This window comes from Carcharhinus amblyrhynchos, chromosome 17 (genome assembly GCF_965287045.1).
Source record: "Carcharhinus amblyrhynchos chromosome 17, sCarAmb.v2.hapA, whole genome shotgun sequence".
NCBI classification, from domain to species: Eukaryota; Metazoa; Chordata; class Chondrichthyes; order Carcharhiniformes; family Carcharhinidae; genus Carcharhinus; species Carcharhinus amblyrhynchos.
In genome coordinates, this window is record NC_137340.1 from 48798895 (window position 1) to 48819568 (window position 20674).

Below are 20674 nucleotides of genomic sequence, written 5' to 3' on the forward strand. Positions count from 1 at the left end.
GTGCAGAAATAGGCCCTTCGGCCCATCGAGCCTGTACCATCCCACCCAAGCCCTACCCCCATATCCCTACCTTGGCCCTTATAGCGAGGGGGATAGAATATAAAAGTCTTGCTGCAACTGTACAGGGTACTGGTGAGGCCGCAGCTGGAGTACTGTATGCAGTTTTGGTCGCCGCACTTGCGCAAGGATATTTTGGCCTTGGAGGGAGTGCAGAGGAGGTTCCCTAGGCTGCTACCGGAGATGAGGAGGTTGGACAATGAAGAGAGACTAAATAGACTAGGTCTGTACTCGTTGGAGTTTAGAAGAATGAGGGGGGATCTTATAGAGACGTATAACATAATGAAGGGGGTGGATAGGGTAGAGGTAGAGAGATTCTTCCTGCTCAGAAAGGACAGCAGGACCAGAGTTGAGGGGGAACTTCTTCACTCAAAGGGTGGTGAATCTCTGGAATTCTATGCCCGTTGAAGTGGTGGAGACTACCTCGCTAAATATATTTAAGTCACGGGTAGATAGGTTTTTGATAGACAAGGGAATTAAGGGTTATGGGGAGAGAGCGGGAAAGTGGAACTGATCCACTTCAGATCAGCCATGATCTTATTGAATGGCGGGGCAGACTCGAAGGGCTAGATGGCCTACTCCTGCTCCTATTTCTTATGTTCTTATGTTCTTATTACATATTATACCCACTAATCCTTCTAACCTACGTATCCCAGGACACTAAGGGGCAATTTCTTAGCATGGTCAATCAACCTAACCCGCACATCTTTGGACTGTGGGAGGAAACTGGAGTACCTGGAGGAAACCCACGCTGAGTTTTAGACTACTGGCCTTAAAAGAATACATCAATAATTAAATGTGACAAACATGTTTAACACCTCAGATGCCGGCGTTGGATTGGGGTGGGCACAGTAAGAAGTCTGACACCACCAGGTTAAAGTTCAACAGGTTTGTTTGGTATCATGAGCTTTCGGAGCGCTGTCCCTTCATCGGGTGAATGAAGAGTTGGATTCACAAACAGGGCACATATAGACACAAGCTCAATTACCAAATAATGGTTGGAATACAAGTCTTAACAGGTAGTCAAGTCTTTACAGGTGCAGACAGTGCGAGTGGAGAGAGGGTTAAGCACAGGTTAAAGAGATGTGGATTGTCTCAAGCCAGAACAGTTAGTGAGATTTTGCAAGCCCAGGCAAGTCGTGGGGGTTACAGATAGTGAGACATGAACCCAAGATCCTGGTTGAGGCCGTCCTCATGTGTGCAGAACTTGGCCATCAGTTTCTGCTCAGCGATTCTGCGTTGTTGTGTGTCTTGAAGGCCACCTTGGAGAACGGTTACCTGAAGGAGGGCCAAAAGGCCTGTTTCTGAGCTGTTTCTGAGGGTAGGAAGAAGGATCGGATTGTTTCTGAGGGTCTTCGGTGCATGTGTTTCAATGCTAGGAGTGTGACTGGCAAAACAGATGAACTGAAGGCAATAATGTTCGAAAGGAAGTTGGAAGTGGTGGCGGTGACAGAGACTTGGTTAAAGGAAGGGCAGGACTGGCAGTTGAATGTTCCCGGGTATAAGTGCTTCAGGCGTGATAGGGGAGGGTTGCAGAGAGGTGGGGGAGTGGCGTTGTTAGTTAAGGATTGCATCATAGCAGTGCAGAGGGAGGGAGGAATAGAGGATATAGGAATCGAGTCGCTATGGGTGGAGTTGAGGAATAGGAAGGGAGATGTTACTATGTTGGGTGTGTACTACAGGCCACCCAACAGCCCGAGGGCTGTGGAAGAAGGGATAAGCAGGGACATTCTAGATAAGTGCAGGAAGAATAGGGTGGTGGTAGTGGGAGATTTTAATCTCCCCGGGGTAGACTGGAAGGTGCCGAGATCAGAGGGTGCTGACGGGGAGGAATTTGTACAGTGTGTAATGGAAGGATCCCTGGAGCAGTATGTGGATAGCCCGACCAGGGAGGGGGCTATACTGGACTTGGTTCTGGGGAATGAGCCTGGGCAGGTGGTTGACGTTGAAGTAGGAGAGCAGGTGGCTAACAGTGACCACAACTCTGTCTGGTTTAAGATATTAATGGATAAAGATGAAGCCTGTCCTAAGGGGAGGGTGTTAAACTGGGGGAGGGCTAGATACAACCGGATTAGGCAGGATCTTAAAGATACGGACTGGGGTAAGCTGCTTGATGGCAGGTCGACGCTGGGTATGTGGGAGTCTCTCAAGGGAAAACTAAAATCTTTGCAGGAAAGGCACGTGCCGGTCAAGAGGAAGGATGGGAAGGGTAGGATTAGAGAGCCGTGGGTAACTAGGGATATTGAGGACCTGGTCAGGAGGAAGAGGGAGGCGTACATTAGATCTAGGCATTTGAGGACAGAGATAGTGTTAGAAGAATACAGAGAATGTAGGAGAGAACTTAAAAGGGGCATCAGAAAGGCAAAAAGGGGCCATGAAATGGCTTTGGCGGGTAGGATTAAAGAAAATCCTAAGGCATTTTACTCCTATGTTAGAAATAAAAGGATGGTTAGAGGGAAGATTGGCCCTCTCAGGGACAGAGGAGGGGAACTATGCTTGGAGCCTGGGGGAATGGGGGAGATCCTGAATGAATACTTTGCGTCGGTATTCACGCAGGAGAGGGGCCTGATGTCTGGTGCTGTGCTTGAGGAGTTTGAGGATCCGTTGAGGGATATAGTCATCACGAGGGAAGAGGTGTTGGGACTTTTAGACAGTATAAAGACGGATAAATCTCCGGGGCCTGATGGCATCTATCCCAGGCTGTTAAGGGAGGTGAGGGATGAAATTGCTGGGCCTCTGACGCAAATCTTTGTCTCTTCTTTGGACACAGGTGAGGTCCCAGAGGATTGGCGCATTGCAAATGTAGTACCGTTGTTTAAGAAGGGTCAGAGGGATAACCCAGGGAATTATAGGCCGGTGAGCTTGACTTCAGTTATAGGCAAGCTAATGGAGAGGATCCTCAAGGATAGGATGTATGAACATCTGGAGCGCTGCAATCTGATCAGGGATACGCAGCATGGCTTCGTTACAGGGAGGTCGTGCCTTACGAATCTAGTGGAATTTTTTGAAGAGGTGACAAAAACGGTTGACGAAGGACAAGCCGTTGATGTTGTCTATATGGATTTCAGTAAGGCGTTTGACAAGGTCCCTCATGGTAGGCTGATAGAAAAGGTGAAGGCTCATGGGATACAAGGCCAGGTATGTAGATGGGTGGAGAACTGGCTTGGGAGGAGGAGACAGCGAGTAGTAGTGGAAGGCTCCTTTTCCAATTGGAGGCCTGTCACCAGTGGTGTGCCGCAGGGCTCAGTACTTGGACCTCTTCTATTTGTGGTATATATTAATGACTTGGAAGAGGGGGTAGGTGGTGTGATCAGCAAATTTGCTGATGACACCAAGATGGTTGGATTGGCGGGTACTGAGGAGCAGTGCCTGGCAATGCAACAGGACATAGACAGGCTGGTAGATTGGGCAGATAGATGGCAAATGGAATTTAATCCGGAGAAATGCGAGGTGATGCACCTTGGCCGAAATAATGTGGAGGGGAGTTATACGATAAAAGGTAGAACTATCCGGAGTATAGATACGCAGAGAGACCTGGGGGTGCAAGTGCATAAGTCCCTGAAGGTGTCGGTACAGGTGCAGAATGTGATGAGGAAAGCATATGGTATGTTAGCCTTCATAGGAAGAGGTATAGAATATAAGAGTAGGAGTCTGATGTTGCAGTTGTATAGAACGTTGGTTAGGCCTCACTTGGAGTACTGCGTCCAGTTCTGGTCGCCGTACTACCGGAAGGATGTAGAGATCCTGGAGAGAGTGCAGAGGAGATTTACCAGGATGTTGCCTGGTATGGAAGGGCTGTCTTACGAGGAAAGATTGGATGAACTTGGGCTGTTTTCCCTTGAGAGACGTCGGCTGAGGGGGGATCTAATAGAGGTTTATAAGATTATGAAGGGGATAGATAGAGTAAATGGTGGTAAGCTTTTTCCGCTACAAGAAATGGATAGAACGAGGGGTCACGGGCTTAGGGTGAGGGGGGCTAGGTATAAGACAAATATTAGAGGGCAGTTTTTCACGCAAAGGGTAGTGGGGGGGTGGAATGCACTGCCGAGTAAGGTGGTGGAAGCAGGCACGCTAGGGTTGTTTAAGAGTCACTTAGACAGCCATATGAGCAGGCTACATATAGGGGGATATAGTAGGCCTTACTGAACATTGTAGGCTTGGGAATATGTTTTGCCTCAGGAATGTTAGTCTTTGCCTGTTTAATAATGAATTTTTTTGTCTCCACAGGCATTTAAGTCCAGCAAGGGGCATGCAGGCGGCAGGTTGTAGTGGGCTGCTCTTGGATGTTGCTTCGGGAGTTGCCTATTGCTTCATGTCGTTAGTGTGCTTAAACTGGACCATCTCGAGGGCAACATGACAGCTCAGAGACTATCTCTGTTGCTGTGCGGACACATGGATTTGGGCCTGTGTCTGTGGGAGTTTGCACGTTCTCCCCGTGGTTGCGTGGGTTTCCTCCGGGTGCTCCGGTTTCCTCCCACATCCCCCAAAGATGTGCTTTTAGGCTGATTGATTGGGTACTAAAATTGTCCCTAAATTGGACCTCCCTGATCCTCGCACGTTAGGCGTAGACTAAAATCATGAATAGGTCACTGAGATAGTAGGACGGCGGCGCGGGCTCGTTGGGCCGAAGGGCCTGTTTCCCGTGCTGTGTTGTGTTGTTCTTTGTTGTTCTCTTTGTAAATTTTCTATGGTTCTAAGATCAGAGGCTGAATGCCCTGAGACCATGCAGATGGTACAACAACAGATGAATGGACACAGCTCGACAATCACCAGGCAAAAGTGTTCCCTTCCTGTTGGGGAACACTTCAGCAGTCAAAGGCATTCAGCCTGACAAAGGGTCATCTGGACTCGAAACGTCAGCTCTTTTCTGTCCTTACAGATGCTCCCAAACCAACATTTTCTCTTTCGGTTTCACACCTCTTGTGAACCAATTGTGATTACTATTACTCATTTTTTCTTTATTTACCAGAAATCCAATTAGGCACATTTGTATTCCCAATTAGCTACATGTAACTAGTGACTAACGCATTGAACAACGCTGGGTTAAAGCATTCTATTGAATTGGGAATTTAAGTGATAAATCCAGGTGTCAAAGTAATCCCTTGTGAACTCGCAACAATAGCACCTTACTGGGAAGTCAAAATGCACACCCAAGCTCTGAGCAGTAAAGACTGAATGCAGTTACATTGTAAGGTAGAAGTAACAAGGGTGTTTTTTTTGTTACCCTTCAGATTCCCAAGGAAAGGAATTCATCAGCACACCCCTGGACTGCGAAGTCTCTGTTTGGTCTTCCTGGGGTCTCTGCAGTCACAGCTGTGGGATTGGCATCCGGGAGAGGACACGGTTCATCTTGCAGCATCCTGCCAATGATGGGGAGAGCTGCCCACCATTGCTGATCCAGGAAGAGTGCGAGGAATCTCCTTGTCCGACAAACGGCAACGTCAGTGTTTCACAGCCAACAGAAGGAGCTGCAAAGACACACTTTGGGACGAACCTGAACAAAAGCGGAGACTCTAACTTACTGAAAGTGCCCCTACCACAGCAAAACGAAACAGCCGCTGAACCAGAGACTATCACAGCACAAACTTACCCTGACTCAATGCAAGGCCAAGAAAGAAACCAATTCCTGAAACTCACAAGTAAGTTACTTCTGCCCTTCTTTCCTGGATCAAATACACCAGGAAAGGCCAATAGAGTTTTTAATAAACATTTCTCTTTTACTGCAGTGATTATTGACCTGGACATTTGACTCTAGGGAAGTAAATAGTAATATTCGTCTTCTTGTTTCTGTACCTGTTGCAAAATGACAAGTGCATTGAATGTTTAAGTTTATTTATTACTGAACAAATAAGCTAACATTAACACTGCCATGAAGTTACTGTGAACCCAAACGGGAAAATGCTGGAAAATCTCAGCAGGTCTGGCAGCATCTATAAGAAGAGAAAAGAGCTGACATTTTGAGTCTTCCCTTTGTCAAAGTGACTGTGAAAATTCCCTAGTCGTCACACTCCGGGTAAATGGAGGGAGAATTTAGCACGGCCAATGCACCAAACCAGCACGTCTTTCAGACTGTGGGAGGAAACCGGAGCAAACCCACGGAGAACGTGCGGACTCTGCAGAGACTCGAGGAGAACGTGCAGACTCTGTAGAGACAGTGACCCAAGTCAGGAATTGAACCCAGATCGTTGGCACTATGAGGCAGCAATGCTAACCATTGTTCCACCATGAATGTGGAAACGTGCATGCCAGAATGTTCAAGCTCAAACCAGTGGGAAGTTAGTCAGCCCAACTCTTATAGACTTGATGCACTGATCAGCCTCCTTCTGTATTGTACTCTATGATTCTGCAAAACAAATTCTGTGCACTGGCAAAATTCAGTCCTTGAACTATCTGAACCTGTGTAATTCTCATCAACAATGGCCTGGGGTAATTTTTGTAGAGAGGTGTGGTATGAGTCCATTTTGAGTGCAACATGGTGTAAATCCTTCACAGCAGGCCAGGTGCTAACCCTGCGTGACGTTCGCTGTATAATAATTCACAATAGATCGTGCAGTTTCAGACAGATTGTAGGAGCAGTAATTTTCACTGTGACTAATATCCGATCAATTTTAATAAAGCAACCAATTTGCATTTGGCAATTTGTGGGTGGCACGGTAGCACAGTGGTTAGCACTGCTGCTTCCCAGCTCCAGGGTCCTGGGTTTGATTTCCGGCTTGGGTCACTGTCTGTGTGGAGTTTGCACATTCTCCTCATGTCTGCATGGGTTTCCTCCCACAGTCCAAAGATGTGCAGGTTAGGTTGATTGGCCACGCTAAGAAATTGCCCCTTAGTGTCCAGGGATGCATACGTTAGAGGGATTAATGGGTATGATATGTAGGGATATGGGGGTACATAAGAACATAAGAACATAAGAAATAGGAGCAGGAGTAGGCCATCTGGCCCTTCGAGCCTGCCCCGCCATTCAATAAGATCATGGCTGATCTGTCGTGGCTCAGTTCCACTTTCCCGCCCTCTCCCCATAACCCTTAATCCCCTCTCTTATCAAAAACCCATCAACCCGCTTCTTAAAAATATTTAGCGAGGCAGCCTCCACCACTTCAACGGGCAGAGAATTCCAGAGATTCACCACCCTTTGAGTGAAGAAGTTCCTCCTCAACTCCGTTCTGAACCGCCCCCCCTTTATCTTGAGGCTGTGCCCCCTAGTCCTACTGTCTTTTTTGAGCGGGAAGAGTCTTTCCACCTCTATCCTATCCATCCCATTCATCATCTTATACGTCTCAATGAGATCTCCCCTCATTCTTCTAAACTCTAACGAGTACAAGCCTAGTTTATTCAGCCTCTCCTCATAGCTCAACCCCCTCAACTCCGGTATCAGCCTAGTAAACCTCCTCTGCACTCCCTCCAAGGCCAAAATATCCTTGCGCAGGTGCGGCGCCCAAAACTGCACACAGTACTCCAGCTGCGGCCTCACCAATGCCCTATACAGCTGCAGCAAGACCTCCCTACTTTTATATTCAATCCCCCTCGCTATGAAGGCCAGCATCCCATTCGCCTTCCTGACCACCTGCTGCACCTGCAGGCTGGGTTTTTGCGACTCATGCACAAGGACCCCGAGGTCCCTCTGCACCGTCGCCTGCTGCAGTTTTTCGCCACGTAAGTAATAGTCCTTCCTACCATTCTTCCTACCAAAGTGGACCACCTCACACTTGCCAACATTAAATTCCATTTGCCATTTCCTGGCCCATTCGCCCAGCCTATCTAGATCCTTCTGCAGACTCTCCACACCCTCCACACAATTTGCCTTTCCCCCAATCTTGGTGTCATCAGCAAATTTCGACACCCTACACTCGGTTCCCTCCTCCAGATCATCTATATAAATGGTAAATAGCTGAGGCCCCAGCACCGACCCCTGGGGCACCCCACTAGTCACCAACCGCCAATCCGAATAGCACCCATTGACCCCCACTCTCTGCCTCCTATTTGACAACCAATCCTCTATCCACGCTAACACCCTACCCCCAACTCCATGTCCTCTGACCTTCTGCAGTAACCTCTTGTGAGGTACCTTATCAAACGCCTTCTGAAAATCCAGAAAGACCACATCCACCGGCTCTCCTCTATCCACCGCCCTAGACACATCCTCATAGAACTCCAGTAAATTTGTCAGACACGACTTCCCTTTAATGAAACCGTGTTGCGTCTGCCCTATCAACCAATTCCCTTCAAGATGCCTCGCAATTTCCTCCTTAATGACGGATTCTAACATTTTACCTACCACAGACGTTAAACTAACCGGCCTGTAATTCCCCGCCTTTTGCCTGGCACCCTTCTTAAACAACGGCGTAACATTAGCCGTTTTCCAATCCTCCGGCACTTCCCCGGAATCCAGCGACGTCTGGAAAATAACCACCAAGGCATCCACTATCACCTCCGCCATTTCTTTCAGAACCCTCGGATGCATTCCATCCGGTCCTGGGGACTTGTCCACAATCAGCCCCTCCAGTCTGTCGCGCACCACCTCTCTAGTAACAGTAATGTCATTAAGACCCTCCAGTCCTACCACCTTTCCATCGCTAACACCCGGCAAATTATTCACGTCCTCCTCCGTGAAGACAGAAACAAAAAAGTTATTCAAGACCTTAGCCATATCCCCATCCCCTACCACTAGGTCCCCTTTCTCATCCGCTAAGGGACCAACGTTCACCCTAGCCAGCCTCTTCCTTTTTATATATTTATAAAAACTCTTGCTATCCTTTTTTATATTAAGTGCTAGCCCAGCTTCATAGCTTCTTCTACCCTCCTTTATCAACTTTTTTGTCAATCTTTGTTGACATTTAAACCTTTCCCAATCCTCTTCTCGCCCACTGCTCTTAGCTACTCTAAATTCCTCCGCTTTTAATTTAACACTTTCCTTCACCTCCTTCGTTATCCACGGCTTATTACCTCTCTTCCTACTGTCCTTTTTAACCATCGGAATAAATTTCTGCTGAGCACCAAGAAAGATCTCCTTAAAGATCCTCCACTGCTCCTCAGCAGACCTACCTTCCAACGCGCTCCCCCAGTCCACATTCGCCAATTCTTCTCTCATCCTACCATACTCCCCTCTATTCAAACAAAGGACACGTGTCCGGGAACCCACTTTCTCCTCCTCCATCTGCAACAGAAACTCCACCATACAATGATCACTCTCTCCAAGAGGATCCTTCACCTCAAGGTCCCTAATTCTACCCGCCTCATTACATAGCACCAGATCCAAGATAGCTCGCTCCCTCGTCGGCTCCAACACACACTGTTCCAGGAAACTATCCCGGCAGCATTCCAAGAACTCCTCCTCGAGCCCACCTCGTCCAACATGGGTCGACCAATCAATATGCAGATTGAAATCCCCCATAACTACTGCCGTCCCATTCCTGCACGCCGCACTTATTTGCGCGTTAACAGCCCGCCCCACCTCCAGATCATTATTCGGGGGCCTATAGACGACACCCACCAGCGTCTTCCTCCCTTTGCTGTTCCTAATCTCCACCCACAACGATTCCACTTTCTGCTCTTTGGCTCCGATATCATCCCTTGCTACCACCTTGATGCTGTCCTTAATCAGCAGAGCTACGCCACCCCCTCTTTCCTCCTGCCTATCCTTCCTAAACACTTGATAGCCCTGTACATTCATCTCCCAGTCCCTGTCACCTTGCAGCCACGTCTCTGTAATGGCCACCAGATCGTATCCATTTGTGTCGATCTGCGCCACCAGCTCATCCACTTTATTCCGAATGCTTCGTGCATTCAGATAAAGCGCTTTCATCCCAGCCTTCTTCTGGACCCTATTTGCCGTAACGCCACCACTTGGGACATCCTCAGCCTCTTCCCTTACCTGTACCCTATCCTTAACTGTAGACCTCCTAACATCACCTACCCTCGCACCCTCCCCCCCCCTAATTAGTTTAAAGCCCTGTCTACAGTCCTCTTTACTCGATTCGCCAGCACTCTGGTCCCAGCACGATTCAGACCAACCCCATCCCGCCCGAACAAGTCCCACCTACCCCAATACTGGTGCCAATGCCCCATAAATTCGATCCCATTCCTCCCACACCAATCTCTGAGCCACCCATTCACTTCCTTTATCCTGTCAACCCTACGCCCGTCTGCACTCGGTTCAGGCAGTAGCCCAGAGAAGACCACCTTGTCGGTTCTACTTTTTAATTCCATTCCCAGCTTCTCATACTCCCTCCCCAGATCCTCAGTCCGCACTTTGCCTACGTCGCTGGCACCCACATGTACCACCACAACCGGGTTCTCACCCTCCCACTCCAGATTCCTCTGCAGCCCAGCTGCGACATCCTGTACCCGAGCACCAGGCAGACAACACACCCTTCTGTGCACTTTGTCATTGTGACAAAGGACAGTGTCAATACCCTTCACCCCACTATCTCCAATCACTACTACGTTCCTTTTCCCCTTCTCTTTGCCTATGTCCTGCTGCATCACTGTACCGTGTGCAGTTTGCTCACCAACCTCACCTGCCTCGTCCTCTTCCAGACTGGAAGCAAGAACCTCAAACCTGTTATGCAGATTAAGAGGCTGAGGCCTCCGCTCCTCACCCCCCTTCCTCCTCCCAGCAGCCCCCTTTTGTTCCTGACCCTTAGATTTAGCCAGTCTAGCGGGGGTGGATGTCACTTGCACCCCACTGACAATGACACCCTCTCTCCCCCTGATGAGCCTCAGTGTCTGTAGCTCAGAGGCCAGCTCATCCACCTTGAGCTGGAGCTCCTCCAGCAACCTGCACTTACTGCAGACATGGCCACTGGGAAGGACCCTGGGGTCCACCAGTTCCCACATCATACAGGAACCGCACATCACATGCCCCTCCATTATTCAATATAGTTTGTTGTGGGAAAAAAAATTTTTTCCTTGTTTTTTGCTGTAGTAGTTTTGAAAAAAAAATTTTTTTTTTTCCTTGTTCTTTCCACCTGGCCTTTTTTCCTCCAAGCCCTTTTTGATATTAAGCCCTAATAGCTCACTCTGCTTCCCTCTCACTCCGCTGCCCGCTATCTACACCAGGCCTCCTTTTAAACTTGGCGCTGATTTAAAGCTGATGGGCCACAACTGCCTGATAATCACTCCCTCACAATTCTTAAAGCAGTAAATACAATAAGTAAATGCTTTAAACAGTTCTACAAAGAACAAAGTGCTTTCAACTTATTTTAAACTGGTAGGGCCTGGTGCAGACTCGAAGGGCCTCTTTCTGCACTGTAGGGTTCTATGATTCTATGAAATTCCTTCAATATGATAATAACCAGATCATCTGTTGGTTGCAGGATCCATATTGGCATGCTCTATGGGGAAAATTCCCCTGCCAATGACATTCATCTGGAAGGGCAGATGGGGCCTCATTTTAATATCTCATCAGAGAGACAACCCTTTTTACTGTGCAGCACTCCTTTACACTGCACCAGAGTGCCAGCCTAACTCTTGTTCTCAACTCTCTGGAGCTAGATTTGAACCCACAATCTTCTGAGTCAAATGTGAGAGGGCTACCCATTGAGCCATGGCTGCCATGTTGAGACTTACATAACCAAACTTTGTTTCATATCACTCCAGAGGTTTACTTCTATGACCCCACCAAATTCTGGTTCTACCAGCCTCATCAACTATAACCAAATAGCTATTCTTTATGCACAAGTTTAGCTGGTGAATAAAATCAAGTGTTCAACCATAAAGGCACATAGTCAATTCTCAATCAATATCTGTACAATTGCACTTCTAGCAGGGATCAGTTAATAGTAATGGAGAGTAGGAACCATGGGGATCTGAAGCCCCAAGCTTGGGTTGGGACAGTGGTTAGCACTGCTGCCTCACAATGCCAGGGACTCGGGTTCAATTCCACCCTCGGGTCACTGTCTATGGGGAACTTGCACATTCTCCCCATGTCTGTACGGGTTTCTTCCAGGTGCTCCGGTTTCCTCCCACACTCCAAAGATGTGTGGGCTAGGTGGATTGGCTGTGCTAAATTGCCCTTTAGTGCCAGGGGGACTAGCTAGGGTAAATGCATGGGGTTATGGAGATGGGGCGTGGGTGGGATTGTAGTCGGTGCAGACTCGATGGGCCAAATGGCCTCCTTCTGCACTGTAGGATTCCATGATCAAGGATTGAGATTGAAACAGGATGACTCTGGTCTTCAGGTTTAGATTCCTTATGGGCAATGCATTGACCCATTGAATTTTCAGGGGAAGAAAAATAGAGTTTTTAATAAACATTTATCTTTTACTGCAGTGACTGTTGACCTTGTTTACTTTACTTTAGGACCTGGGAACTAAATAGTAATATTAGATAAGCAAGGACAATCAAAACTAAAATGACTAAAAATGTATGAAACTGTAAATTTGAAGTAGTTTGTAGATATACTCTGTGAATCTACCAGCATCGCTCCCACCATGCAGCATTAAACCAGCAGAGAGAAGCCATTTGGCTCATTGTGTCTGCACCAACTCTTTGAACGAGCAACACATCTAGTAGCAATTCCCTCACCTTTTCCCTGTAACCCTGCACATTCTTCCTTTTCAGATAACAATCTAATACAAGAGCAGGCAAGGGAAACATTTTTACATAGTAAGTGGTTAGGATTTGGAGTGCAATGATTAATAGGCTGGGGGGAAACACATTTAATAAAAGGCCGCAGAAGGAAGCTGGATAAATACTTGGAGGAGAAAATACTGCGGGGATATGGGGAAGCAATGGAAGAATGGCACTAAGTGGATTAATAAAGCTTTTATAGACTTGATGCGCTGACCAGCCTCCTCCTATGTTGTATTCTATGATTCTGCAAAACATATTCTGTGCACTGGCAAAATTCAACCCTTGAACTATCTGAACTTTGCAAGTCTCGTCAACAATGGCCTGGGGTAATTTTTGTAGCGAGGTATGGTATGAGTCCATTTTGAGTGCAACATGGTGTAAATCCTTCACAGCAGGCCAGATGCTAACCCTGTGTGACATTAACTGTATAATAATTCACAATAGATTGTGCAGTTTCAGACAGATTGCGGGAGTAGTAATTTTCACTGTGACTAATATCCAATCAACTGCCATTTATTTCATTAAAAGCAACGAACTGGAAATGACCTTTTCCCTTGTTACATCTGTCGAGACCAGTTCCAAACTAGAAGGTACTTTCACCCGTGGATATCAGTAACAGATGACTCAAATTTGAGGGCCGTTTATTGCTTTAAAGCATTTTCAATTCTTTCATGGGAAGAAGGTGTTACTGACAGGGCCAGCATTTGTTGCTGCCCATTCTAATTGTCCATTTGAACTGAGTGCCATTGCAGACAGCAGTTAGAGTAAGCCACAATGTAGAAGGATTTCCTTCCCTAAGGAGCATTAGTGAACCAGCTTCAGTGTAAATGCCTTTATAATGCAGGTTTATGAGTTTTATTAGCCTGGGTCGCTGGATTACAAGCCCAATGACTTTATCACTACATCACTGTTTTCCCTGAGGTTATTCCAGCTCACATGACAATTAATTATATTTATATTTCTCTCTCTCCCTCACCTGCAGATGGAAGCCAGGAGATCTCAGAGGCTAAGTCCATTGAACTTCCAAATGCTTCTACTGATCAGGCCTTCACTAACCTAACCTCAACCACAGCAACAGAAGAGGATGGATAAAGAATTTCCCCGATTTGCTGAAGTCTTCAGTCTCCCCATACTGGTTCTGATGAACTAGACGATGAAAATAATTAAAGTTGTTTGTTAAGCATTTGCGTGTAGAGTGTGATTTCGGTTAACTTGAAAAATGTGGAGCATGTGGGCGCGGCACGGTGTCACAATGGTTAGCACTGCTCTCTCACAGAGCCAGGGACCCAGGTTCAATTCCGGCCTCAGATGACGGTCTGTGTAGAGCTCGCACATTCTCCCCATGTCCGCATGGGCTTCCTCCGGGTGCTCCGGTTCCCTCCCACAGTCCAAAGATGTGCGTGTTAGGTTGATTGACCGTGTTAAATTGACCCTTCATGTTGGGGGGGAGATTAGGACTGTAAATATGTGGGATTACGGGAATAGGGCCTGGGTGGGATTGTTGTCGGTGCAGGCTCGATGGGCCAAATGGTCTCCTTCTGCACTGTAGGGATTCTATGATAATATCAGAGACACAGGCTTTGGATATATTGTAGAGTTTTGGGCAGGATTTTCTGGCCACGCTCACCCTGAAACCAGAAAATCCTGCACGAGGTCCATGGTCACCCTTCGCCCGTTTCAATTTCTGTGGTGGGCGGGACGAGAAAATTCACCCATAAGTTTGCACTCCCATGGTATAGCTTTTCTCAACAAGACCAAGCTGCACTCAATTCTAGTCACCAATGTAGGTCAGGCAAGAGCTACGAGGCTGCATCCTCATAGTTCAGTGATCAGGACGGACTGGAAGAACCTGTGCCCTCTGGAAGCTCCTGAGAGGTAAGTGGAGGCCTATAGACAGTTAACAAGTGGAAAAGAGAAATCCAGAGCAATGCTTTAAACTAAACTCTCAGCATGGAACAAGGGGACACGGGGCTAACTGCTGAATGTAGGGCTGAGCTCAGAAAGCTCTTCACACAATTCCTCTCCAATTCGATTGTAGTGGGTCAGACATCAAACAATGACGAAACAGAATAGAGGAATGAGATAGAGAATCTGGTGAGCTGGTGCAGCAACAATAATCTCTCCCTTAATGTCAACAAATCGAAGGAGGTTGTCATCGACTTCAGGAAGTGTAAAGGAGAACATGCCCCTGTCTACATCAATGGGGGCGAAGTAGGAAGGGTCGAGAGCTTCAAATTTTTAGGTGTCCAGATCGTCAACAATCTGTCCTGGTCTCCCCATGCCGACACTATAATCAAGAAAGTCCACCAATGCCTCCACTTTCTCAGAAGGCTAAGGAAATTTGGCATGTCAGCTATGACTCTCACCAACTTTTACAGGTGCACCATAGAAAGCATTCTTTCTGGTGGTATCACAGCTTAGTATGGGCTCCTGCTCTACCCAAGACCGCAAGGAACTATAAAAGGTCGTGAATGTAGCCCAATCCATCACACAAACCAGCCTCCCATCCATTGACTCTATCTACACTTCCCGCTGCCTCAGCAAAACAACCAGCATAATTAAGGACTCCACGCATCCCGGACATTCTCTCTTCACCTTCTTCCGTCAGGAAAAAGAGACAAAAATCTGAGGTCACGTACCAACCGACTCAAGGACAGCTTCTCCCCTGCTGCTGTCAGACTTTTGAATGGACTTACCTCGCATTAAACTGATCTTTCTCTACATCCTGGCTATGACTGTAACACTACATTATGCACTCTCTCATTTCCTTCTCTGTGAATGGTATGCTTTGTCTGCATAGCGTGCAAGAAACAATACTTTTCACTGTATACTGATACATGTGACATTAATAAATCAAATCAAAAATGGCAAAAAGACAATGGATTCACAGTTGGGTCTCTGGACGAATGGATTGTAATTCACTTGCAATATTTGGGAGTGTGAGCACGGGAACAATGTGCCAGCTTGTAACTGAAGTTAATTCCACTGATCACGATTGCAATTTAGTAGCAAAAAATAGCCTCAAAAAACTTAAATAATGGGAAGACTATCATTCCAACATCAATTTGTGCTATTCGACAAAGGTTGCACTCGAACCAGAGTACTGATAGGTGTTTACTGAAAAACCTAAGCATCAATTGCTTAACCGTTTGCCTCACCAGCAGACAATCAGTGACTCCAGGTAAACCATCTTTCCGACTACTTCAGCCTCAGGAACACTTGGAATTTCCCTCTTAATGAAGAATTGAAGATGTCATTCAATAACGATCAACTTGGGTGCCACAGTGGTTAGCACTGCTGTCTCACAGCTTCAGGGTTCGATTCCTGGCTTGGGTCACTGTCTATGTTGAGTTTGCACATTCTCCCCATGTCTGTGTCGGTTTCCTTTAGGTGCTCCTGTTTTCTCCTACGGTCCAAAGATGTGGTTAGGTTTATCGGCCAGGCTAAATTGTCCCTTAGTGCCCCTGGGATGTGTAGGTTAGAGGAATTAGCAGGGTAAATGTGTGGGGTTGTGGGATAGGGCCAGACCGTTGCCCACTCACTTAGACTATCTATAGCTATACCATTTAAATAATAGTCCATTCTGTTGTTATTCCTACCGAAATGGATGTTTGGAGGGGTGAGGGTTGAGTGGAAGGTGAGAACATTAACACACCACAGTGAGGATTTGACATGGGCTGAACTGTGCAAGTTGCAGCAGCAGTGTGCTATATAACGAATTGTCTGCTGTCGACCTGATTGTTCAGTGTACACTAAATTACTGGGAGCTTTATTCATAGAATCATGGAATCCCTACAGTACAGAAGGAAGCCAGTCCACCCATCAAGTCTGTACTGACTAATCCCACCCAGGCCTTATTCCCATATCCACGCACATTTACCCTGCTAATCCCCCTGACACTGAGGGGCAATTTAAAGTTAAAAGCTTATTTATTAGTCACAAGTAAGGCTTACATTAACATTGCAATGAAGTTACTGTTAAATTCCCCTAGAGACCACAGTCCAGGCCAACGCACCGAACCAGTACGTCTTTCAGACTGTGGGAGGAAACCAGAGCACCCGGAGGAAACCCACGCAGACACAGGGAGAATGTGCAAACTCCACACAGACAGTGACCCCAAGCCGGGAATCAAACCCATGTCTCTAGCACTGTGAAGCAGCAGTGCTAACCACTGTGCTACCGTGTTGCCAGTCAACCTAACCGGTGCATCTTTGGAGTGTGGGAGGAAACTGGAGCACCTGGGGGAAACCCACGCCGACACGCAGAGAAAGTGCCCCTATTCTAGTGCCCTTAGTACTCCAGGGCATGTGTGTGTAAAAAAAAACAATTAAACTATTAAATTGCAGCAACTGTTATTCAGAAGGGGCAAAACGAGGCCCACTCATATTCCAGTCACATGAATGGTCACAGGGGGATCGGGAGAATGCATCCACACACTCACAGAGTGGACCCTCACACACACACACAGAGAATGCACCCTCACACACACACACAGAGAATGCACCCTTACACACACACACAGAGAATGCACCCTCACACACACACACAGAGAATGCACCCTCACACAGAGAGAGAATGCACCCTCACATTCACAGAGAGAGAGAATGCACCCTCACACACACACACACGCACAGAATCCACCCTACAGACACGCAGTGAATGCACCCTCACAGTCAGAGAGAGAATGCACCCTTACACACATACAGAATGTACCCTCACAGATACAAGAGAATGCACCCTCACACTCAGAGAGAGAATGCACCCTCACACGCACAGGGCAAGGGGAGGATCAGACTTGCAGTTGTTTGCAGGAGACCGAATTCATTACTTCGGGTCCAGCTCATTTCTGAGCAAAATCTCCAAAGATTAACAAGCGGGAACCTCACAAAAGATACAAAATGACAACTACCAGATCCAAAGACAATACTTTCATTAATGTAGCGCCTCTGACAAATTTCAGGGCTTTCCTAAGAAGCTTAACAGCCAATGAAGCAATATTGCAGTATCAGAATGAAGTATCATTTCAGTTCAGGAGTTCATCTGTGTCCAGTTACCAGATCAGCTGCTTTTTACTGATGTTGATTGAGAGATTGAACCAAGACACCTGGTAAGACATACCTTCCCATCTTGAGTCACTTTCCACCTGGAGGATTTGATTTGATTTGATTTGGTTTATTATTGTCCCATGTATTAGCATACAGTGAAAAGTATTGTTTCTTGCGCACTATGCAGACAAAGTATACCGTTTATAGAGAAGGGAAGGAGAGAGTGTAGAATGTAGTGTTACATTCATAGCTAGGGTGTAGAGAAAGATCAACTTAATGTGAGGTGGGTCCGTTCAGCAGTCTGACAGCTGTTCTTGAGCCTCTCCAAAGTCTCGATTTAACACCTCATCCAAAAAAACACCCCACCTCTGACAGCGCAGGACCCTAATAGTGCAATGGAGTGTCAGCCTAGATTTAATCTGGGGTGGGGCATGAATCCTTCTGACTCAGAGGAGAGCAGAGTGTTCCCCACAGGACCGTGGCATTATCAATAACATTACCAGTTTCCAAGCACTTGCTTCCTCGCTTATATGCACAGTTCTGCCATTGATGTTACATCTGCCCATGACTGGGAAACACCGAATGTGATATCCTGCAGTGCTGTTTGACGGATATTGTTCAACGAGAGTTATGACTGTACAGTGTATGACAGATTGTCAACTACTCACCAGGTGAGGTTTGTCCATTTAGTTAACCAGTGTTGAGCGATTTTAATTAGGGCTATTGTCCACCTTTCGAATTGACCCTACAGTGAGGCGAGAAAGGAATAATCACGCTTTCAAATGGAAAATACTCCCCAATCAATATTAGTCAGAGAAACAAACACCTTGGCATCCAAAGCTGAATAGAGGATTGTGTGTTTTCACGGGCAATAACCCTCAAATAGTGAGGAGCTTGCAGCAGCTTGTAACTGAAATGCCTGAATTCAAATCTGTCTGAAAAATGTTGGATTGTGATTTGTTTATCTTACAGCCCAATGTTTAATGAGCTGCTTGTGATACGATGAGTGATAGATTCACTATTCGCTAATGTCCTTCAAGGAAATAAATCTTCTGCCCAAACCTAGTTTGGCCTGACCAGACCCACATTGACTCTCAGCTGCCCCTCTGAAATGGCCGAGCAAAGCAAAGAGAACGATAAACCCAGACTAACCACCCAAGCATTGATCTATGTGCATTGGACACAACAATTGTGCACTCAGCCTAACTCCACAACAACCACCTCACCAGCACCTAGTGATTTGTCTCCAAATTGGGAGGACTGGACCTCAGACTAGTCGAGAAACAACCTGGCATTGTCATGTTGATATAATCACACCTTTCGCTTTCAGCCAAAGTCCCCGACTACTTCATCATCATCCCTGGGGGTGCCTTCCTCCTACTGGCATGATAGACCAATCGTGGGTGGAGGCACAGCCCAGAGGGTATGGCCCTGGGAGCATTGGGCATTGACTTTGGACCCCATGAAGTTTGATTTGATTTGATTTGACTTATTATTGTCACATGTATACAGTGTAAAGTATTGTTTATGGCGCTCTATACAGAGGAGGCATACTGTTCATAGAGAAGAAAAGGAGAGGCTGCAGAATATAGTATTACAGTCGTAGCTAGGGTGTAGAAAAAGATCAACTTAATGCAAGATAGATTCATTCAAAAATCTGAAGGCAGCTGTTCTTGAGTCGGTTGGTTATGTGTCCTCAGATTTTGTATCTTTTTCCTGACGGAAGAAGGCGGAAGAGAATATATCCGGTCTGCGTGAGGTTAATTATGCTGGCTGCTTTTCCAAGGCATCGGAAAGTGTAGAATCATAGAATCCCGAGAGTGCTGAAGGAGGCCCATCGAGTCCACACCGACCGCTATCGCAGGCCCTATCCCTGTAAGCCCATGCATTTTACCCTCGCTAGTCCCCCTGACACTAAGGGGCAATTTAACATGGCCAATCCACCTATATGCACATTGTGGAAAGAAACTAGAGCACATGGAGGAAACCCATGTAGACATGGAGAGAATGTGCAAACTCCACACAGACAGTGATCCAAGCCGGGAATCAAAACTGGGTCCCTAGTGTGAGGCAGCAGTGCTAACACTGTGCCACTGTACTGCCCAATGTCACTGGGTGAGAGCTGGTTTGAGTGATGGACTTTGTGCACGACCCTTTGTAGTTTCTTGCGGTCTTGGACAGAGCAGGAGCCATGCCAAGCTGTGATACAACCAGGAAGAATCTTTTCGATGGTGCATCTGTAAAGGTTGGTGAGAGTCATAGCAGACATGCCAAATGTCCTTAGTCTTCTGAGAAACTGGAAGTGTTGGCGGGCTTTCTTAACTATAGTGTCAGCATGGGGGGGGACTGGGACAGGTTGTTGGTAATCTGGACACCTAAAAATTTGAAGCATTTCTACTTTGTCACATTGATGTAGACAGGGGCATGTTCTCCACTACGCTTCTTGAAGTCGATGACTATCTCCTTCATTTTGTTGACATTGAACGGAGACCATTGTCGTTGCACTAGATCAACAGATTCTCTACCTCATTCTTGTACTCTGTCTCGTCATTGTTTAAGATCCGACCCACTACGGTGGTGTCATCAGCAAATTTGAAAATTGAGTTGGAGGGGAATTTGGCCACACTGTCATAGGTGTATAACGAGTATAGTAGGGGACTGAGGGCACAGCCTTGTGGGTCACTGGTGTTGAGGATGATCGTGGAGGAGGTGTTGTTGCCTACCCTTGCTAATTGTGGTCTGTGAGTTAGGAAGTTCAGGATCCAGTCTCAGAGGGAGGTACAGGCCATGAGTTTGGAGATAAGTTTTGTGGGAGTAATGGTGTTGAAGACTGAGCTGCAGTTGATAAATAGGAATCTGACATCGGTGTCCTTGTTATCTAGGGTTGAGTGCAGGGCCGGGGAGATGGTGTCTACTGTGGACCTGTTGCGCTGATGGTTGAACTGTAGTGGATCCAGGCAATCCAGGAGGCTGGAATTGATTTGTGCCATGACTAACCT

General features: G+C 46.9%; 1 protein-coding gene across 1 annotated transcript in view; it reads left to right on the forward strand.

Annotated features, from left to right (window-relative positions):
- Nucleotides 1–13752, forward strand: part of LOC145354239 (spondin-2-like) — a 37738-nt gene extending 23986 nt beyond the window's left edge. Inside the window, exons 4-5 of the mRNA XM_080205319.1 lie at nt 5289–5696; nt 13613–13752. Coding sequence (XP_080061445.1) covers nt 5289–5696; nt 13613–13722 — 518 coding nt within the window. The 3' untranslated portion in view covers nt 13723–13752. The remainder of the gene's footprint in view (nt 1–5288; nt 5697–13612) is intronic.
- The last annotated feature ends 6922 nt before the right edge of the window (nt 13753–20674 follow it).